The following is a 7,500-nucleotide window of genomic DNA, read 5'->3' as shown; positions in this document are numbered from 1 at the left end:
AATACATAGTTTGGGAATCACTGCTTGAGTGAAATGGTTCTCATCTGTGGCTCGTGGGCCAAATGAGGTTTAAGTATTGGACCAGTGGCCTGGGCCATATAATAATGATAAAATAATCAGGATAAAATTTTGGCATATTTGAAGTCTGCCGCCATCTAGTGGTATCAACTGAAATGGCAGTCGAGTTGTTGTCACAACAGAAGGGTTGACGTCAGTCTTCACCATATATTTTTCCAGTGTTCTGTGGGCCCGGTTGGAAAACCCAGCCGTCCGTATGTGGCCCACGGGCCGTAGTTTACCCTAGTGTGGTCTGGGGTATATTTGTACATTTATTTTGTTTATTTTTTCGCCTCAAATCCAAACCGTTGTCTGTGAGACAATACTACGATATATAAAAAATAGCGACTTGTGTCAGTTTTAAGGCGTCGCAGTTGCAGCAGCTTTTCCTGTTCAGTGTTTAAGCCGTGCTTTGATCAGTTCTCATCATCATCATCATCAACCGTCCTCATCATTATCATCAGCCGTCCTCATCATCATTCCAGTCTCAGTAAATGTCCCCGACGATTGACATCGGAGGAAGAAACGCTGGTGTTTTTGTCAAATTCCTCTCTCATCTCTCGCGCCCATTTTTTTTTTTCTGCTTTATGTTTTCAGTAGCACTTAGTGAAGGGTATTACATTTGGTTCTCAACATGGGGCCTCATGTGGAAACACTCTCACACACACAGTCAGCAGTTCATTTGCCTGGCATTTCATTTAAATTTCGCCTCGATCGACGTTTTGAAGCTAAAGAATAAGAAGAATAAAAAAAACATCTTTGTCTAATAGCATTTCTGCACATCCTCAAATGCACCATAAAGATTTAAAGCGCAGCGGCCGGAGCGGATAAATGAGAGCAGCGCCTCCATGAGCGGACCTCTCCCCCAGGCCTCCAGACCGCGGCTCCTGGAGTTAATTACACTTGGTATCATCATATTTACTGAGAGACGAGAAACGGAGAATAAAACTGGCCTCTGGACTCACAGAGGTGTCTGCGAACACACACACACACACACACACCACCCGGTGGTTAGGAGTTCAGTTTTTAAACTAAATGTAAAACTTCACGTACTGTAGTACTTGTAGTATTCAGAAAAACCTGGCCTGGTACTGTATGTACATGAGGAAAACAGACGAAAGTGAACCTAGAATTGAACCTACTGAGGTACAGAGTAGTGGAAACCTGATGGTTGTTTAAAGCAGTCGGGCCAGCAGGGGGCGCCCTATAGAACATAAGATGAAAAATAAAAAAATAATTTTTAATTTTTAAAAACCATTTTTCCTGAACCATGCAACACAAACCGTAATCTAAAACTGTAATCGTCGGATTCTCAAGTTTCCAACAGTACCTGAACGCACCTCATGTGACAACTGCAACTTTGCTGATGTCATCGTCATCAGTGTAGATCAGCTATAACCAAATGTCCAAAGTAGTGGGACTCAGGTCAGGTGTATGTACTGTACAGGTACAGTACATGTACATGTACATGTACTGAGTACTCAGTGTGTGTTGTTGCCTAAGTGTTGGTCCAAATACATTTTTTTTCTCTCATGTATTTATCAAATTGAAATGTCATATTTAATGACTAAAAGATTTTTATGGAGCCGTGAGACGCACGCGGGGGGTAGAGAGAGGTAGACGGAGAGAGAGAGAGAGAGCGAGAAGCAGCAGCTAATTTCTAGTGCCACTCTTCTTTCCTGTAGCTCACAGGAAGCTGCAGTTATTGGCTCCTCCCTGTCTAGACAGCCAGCGCGCGCACACACACACACACACACACACACACACACACACACACACTCGGTTCCTCACTCAATAACAACTTTGATTAATTCCCGGCGCGCAGTGAAAGTAGAAAACACTAGAACGGTGATGGAGGAGAGAATGTTCCTGTGGATGTGACGGCCCCCGGCCTCAGACCAGGTGTGTACAACACGAGGCCCGCAGGTCAAAACCAGCCCATTACGTCAGTTTAATTTTATTTATTTTACAGCCCAACAGGTGCTCACAGGTCTGTGGTTGTACTGACACGGGGAACTCACCACTTAGCAGTGACGTAGCCTGTGTAAGAATATTCTTATTTTGCTCGATGTTAATATTTAGATTTTTTTTGATAAAGTCGTTGAGGTTTAAATTCTTCATTTTTGCGAAAACCACAATCATTAGTTCACTGTTTATCTTATTCCTGTTCAGACCACAACGTAGCCTGGGTTGAGTGACTGAGTTTGACACGCCCCCTAATGGCCGGTATACACTGTGCGATTTAGGGCTGTCCCTGACGAGAGACGACCGTGGAGATATCTTTGGTCGTGGTTCTAAAGCGGCGGCTTACGTCACATTCTGGGACAGTTTCAGGAAGGACCACTGTCGGTGTCTAGCGATCAGAGCTAACCCAAAATACAGCACCTAGCGGTGTCGTACATTTAGCATGACTTTCTCACCGTGTTACAGCTGCTACGACCTACATCTACACATTAGCCAATAGAAATGAAGCAGGAAATGACACAACGGACACCGCGACACCTGCACCAAACTCAAACACACGTACGGTTTTGATTTTTCCTAGAATGGTTTCGGTAACGATGTTGCCCCTGCCCCCAATCCGTGGTCCGTGGACCAGTGCCAGTCCGAAGGTCATTTCGTACTAGGTCACAGTGAAAAAATGTACTTCAGTTTTACTAATGTACTTCACTCCAAAATAATCCAGTCATGTCCCTTTACTGTTTTCATTCAAAGATAATCTGTCAGTGTTTCAGAACAACAGGTCAAAGGTCATTCCGACTCTGATACTCTGAACAGAAGAAAGTCTGAAAGATGGTTTTATTTTGAAAATTTTATTTTATGATCCTTCAACCATGGCGTGGTATCACCGGTCTGCAGTAACTTGGCTGGTACCGACCGACCGGTCCTTGGTACAGAAAAGGTCGTGAACCGCTGACCTGCGTGTCACGCAACGGTCCCATAGGGTTGTTGGTAAAATCGCAAAATGTATGGAGGAATATAGAGGAAGAATGCTCATGCACGCCCCCCTGTGACAGGCCAGCGGTCCCGTTCCCCCGTCACAGTCACAGCCAACAGCAGCGAGGTGAAAGGTCACGAGCGACTGCCTCTCCAGCGTTGTGTAAAATGTGAGGATGACAGTTTCGGCCCATTATGTGCACACGTGTGTGTGTGTGTGTGTGTGTGTGTGTGTGTGACTGGAGGAGAACAGTGGGGCATCTGAAAGTAACGGGTTATTATCACCTCAATATTTTTCTTATTATGACAATTACATGCTCCAGGAGCGAATTAAGCGATACAGGACGCCGAGCGGGAACGGTTGACAGCTATTTGGAGACTCAATGCACAGAGCAATTTACAGCCCTGAGCCAAACAAATTGGATTTGGGCCACTTTGGATTGGGGCCCCAAATTGTTGGGCGTTTGGATCCCCCGACCGCGTGCTGCCTGCCTGCCTGCCTGGCTGGTTGGTTGGTTGGTTGGTTTCCTGGCTTTGTTTCGTGACGGCAGCGGAGACTCAGTCGGATAAACAACGCTCACAGGTTGGACCGAGGCGCGGCTGCGTGTCCGTGTCTGTGGCGTTTTTTTTGTAATGACGACTTTTACAGTCGTCTCTCTGTAAATAGAATTTGCCGCCGTGGATTTATGAGGTATTTACCGCCGACGTTTTTATGGTCTGGTGCTGCTCGGCTTCTAACCCCATCATTTCACGAACTGCTGCGACTTGTTTTTTTTTTTTGTATTTTTTTTTTGGTCCGGGGCCACGCAGCTGTGCTCAAGTCTATGTCAGATCCAAACGAGCCAAACTGCCACTCAACAAATTACTCTTACGCATTTTCCCACCCGTAAAGTACAAGCGGGAAAGCTGGCAACAGCCGCGAATGAGGTGAAACGCAATTAATCCAATCCATTCGCACAATTAGCGCGCGGCGTAACAACAACGCAACACATCCGATCGGCTCGGTGTGTTTCGGAGGCGAGGCCGTCAAAACACCTTGCGAGAGATGGCACGCAGCTCGAGGTGTCAGTGGGTGAAAAGTGACATCCCTATTGGCTGAGGCAGGGTATTACATCACTGGACTCGGACCAACAACCGCTTTGATCGCTTTGGACACAGAGTTACTGAGCGGAGACAGCGAGCGCCCGAGGTGCTCAGCCGTGAGACGGTGGATAAAGATAAAGATAAAGATAAAGACAGGCGACAGGCTGGCAGTCGCACAGCTGCATGATGGGAAACAAATGCTGCGCGTGTCACTGCCGAGATGGCACAAACCAAAACAGGAAGTGAGTCACGGACGGTCATTATCACTGGGCCGTTGTTGGAGGAATATGAAAAATGATGGAACTGTTTCAGGACCGATGTGGGAAATGATGTTTTTGATTTGTTGTTTTTATTATTGATTTTTCGTTTTTACAGAATAAGTAGAACTGTGAGGTCTGGACCAAATATATTCAGTTGTACTGTAGTACTGACCTGCTCTGCACTCCTTCTGGAAAACAAAAGAAAATACTCAGACTGAGCACCTAATGGCCCCCGCCCCCACACTTTGTCTAGTTTCATTTGTTTTTTGTGAATGAAGTAGCTTCGCAAAATTGATAAAGTTTCAAAAATACTCAGATATATTCTAGTGCAGTACAGTTCCTTCATCTACACTACACTACACTGGTTCCCAACATTTGGTCCGTGACCCCATTTTGACATCACAGTTTTCTGGTCATGTGATCGCGGCCGTCCATCCAGATGCTCCAGCATCGATAGCTTTATACGCTGTATTTTATTTTAACTCCATTTATATTCATTAAAGTGAAAATAATTTTAAAAAGAATAATAATTAATAACAATAATATTTTTTTCTATCAATGACGACACATTGAAATGACAAATTCAAATTAATGGAATCCCAAGGTGACCCTATGTGGGGTCACGACCCCAAGGTTGAAAAACAGTGAACTACCACCTTTTTTTAGTATTTTCTCTCCTTGTTAACAGAATATTACAGTAATAAATATACTTATAAGTTTATAATATAAGACAGGGGTTCCCAAAGTGAGGGGCGAGTACCCCTGAATGGACACATGGTGGAGTGCATTCAGGCAGTTATGAATTTCAATGTTTTTCTAATTTTTTGTCACAGTAGGAAAACAACCCTCTGTCAGTCACAGTCACAGACAGTCACAGTCACAGACACAGTCACAGACTCAGACACAGACAGTCACAAACACAGTCATAGACACAGACAGTCACAGACACAGCCAGTCACAGACACAGACACAGACACAGTCACAGACAGGCACAGACACAGTCACAGACACGGTCACAGACTCAGACACAGACAGACACAAACACAGACACAGTCACAGACAGTCACAGACACAGCCAGTCACAGACACAGACACAGACACAGTCACAGACAGGCACAGACACAGACACAGACACACACAGTCACATACACAGTCACAGACACAGTCACAGACGCAGTCACAGACATAGACACAGACAGTCACAGACAGTCACAGACTCAGTCTCAGACACAGTCACAGACAAAGACACAGTCACAGACAGTCACAGACACAGTCTCAGACACAGACACAGACAGTCACATACACAGTCACAGACACAGTCACAGTCTCAGTCACAGACACAGTCACAGACACAGACACAGACACAGTCACAGACACAGTCACAGTCACAGACACAGTCACAGTCACAGACACAGTCACAGTCACAGACACACTCAGTCACAGACACACTCACAGTCACAGACACAGTCACAGTCACAGACACAGTCACAGACACAGTCACAGACAGACACAGTCACAGACACAGACACAGACACAGTCACAGACAGTCACAGACACAGTCACAGACACAGTCACAGACATAGACACAGACACAGTCACAGACATAGACAGAGACAGGGACCCGTCTGTTCTGTCAGTGACGTCTGGTCCGGCCTCAGGTCAGACCCTGGTACTGCGTCTCAGTCAGGATCAGCTGGTGGACTTTGACAGGTCTCCAGACTGACACCTACAGGTCACTGACAGGTGGCTCAGCTGCAGCTGTGTGTCTGTGTGTGTGCGTGTGTGTCCCGTCACATTTTCTTCTCACTTTCACCCTCGTTTCCTCCCGTCTTTAATGCTTCCCACATTCCAACCAGTGAGCGTTTTTTTTTTTTTCATATTTATCCGAGGGAATTCCCTGGATTCAGTTCATGGAGGGAATACCTATAAAGCATGAACACACACACACACACACACACACACACACACACACACACACAAATCCTCCCGTCACCGCAGGGAATGAGGCTGTAACGTGAACCCGGTCCTGGTCGGACTGAAGCCCATTACAGTGGTGAAGAGTCAGTGGTGGTTTGGTCTGTGGTGATGTGTCTGTGTCTGTTCCTCTGCCATATGAACCACAGCCACAGAGTTAACAGACCACAGGAACCATAAACACGTCTGCTGCTCCGCTGAACCCCCAACCTTCTAACCTGCAGTACTCATTACAAAAAAATACTTCCCTGTACTCTGTAATACATTACAACACGTTTTCTTTTTTTCAATTCAGTGGTTCCCAAAGTGGGGGGCGGGACCCCTAGAAGGGCCAGATGAGTTTCTTTATATAAAACATGTATACTGTATACTCTGGGTATATATACATATATATATATGTATATCTATACATATATACACACAATATATATATATTTATATATGTATACATGAATTTATGTATGTATATGTATACATATACATACATACATTTATGTATGTATATGTATACATGAATATGTATACATGAATTTATATATATTTATATGTGTGTGTGTATATATATAAATATATTTTTTTTATTATTTATATATACACATATACTGTGCTGCAAATGATAAAGTTAAAAAAGTAAATAAATATATATATAATGTGTATATGTATTTATGTATATATTTAAAAAACAAGTAAATAAATACATTTTTATATATGTATATATGTATTTATTATATACTTGTTTTTTAGAGCACTGTGGAGAAATTTAACACATTTTTTAATTAATTTTTTTTTTTCTGTGAGAATATGTTTTTTTTAAGAATTACAATTTTTTAAATACATTTTGAAGCCGTCGCTGTGGTCGCGTTGCTGTGTGGGTGGGGGTGGGGGGTGGTGTCAAGGCATTTTATTGAGATATATTGTGGTAGTCGACCTCAGTCGACCTGCAGTCTGACACAGATTATTAAACGTGTTTTTTTTGTTTTTTTTCTAAACACTTCCTGTTTGTCCCCTCTGCTGTTCCAGGATCTGTCCGGCTCCATTGACGACCTCCCCACTGGGACGGAGACGGGCCTGGGCTCAGCCGGCGGCGCCGGCGGCTCCTCCTCCAGCAACAGTACCAACAGCAGCCAGGTGGAGGCGGGGGCAGCGGGGGACCAGGGGGAGACACCCCTCGCTCCCCCCCTCCCACACC

At 44.5% G+C, this 7,500-nt stretch overlaps 1 protein-coding gene across 1 annotated transcript in view; it reads left to right on the top strand.

Moving 5' to 3' along the window:
- The window catches only part of LOC107989876 (AT-rich interactive domain-containing protein 1B-like), a 155,194-nt gene that overhangs the window by 115,878 nt on the left and 31,816 nt on the right, over positions 1-7,500 (top strand). Inside the window, exon 4 of the mRNA XM_025059236.1 lies at positions 7,332-7,451. Coding sequence (XP_024915004.1) covers positions 7,332-7,451 — 120 coding nt within the window. The remainder of the gene's footprint in view (positions 1-7,331; positions 7,452-7,500) is intronic.

The sequence above is a fragment of the Cynoglossus semilaevis genome, chromosome 1, assembly GCF_000523025.1.
Source record: "Cynoglossus semilaevis isolate Cse_v1.0 chromosome 1, Cse_v1.0, whole genome shotgun sequence".
Lineage (NCBI taxonomy): Eukaryota > Metazoa > Chordata > Actinopteri > Pleuronectiformes > Cynoglossidae > Cynoglossus > Cynoglossus semilaevis.
Note: the sequence above shows the minus strand (reverse complement) of the source record. Positions and strands in the feature narration are given on the sequence as shown.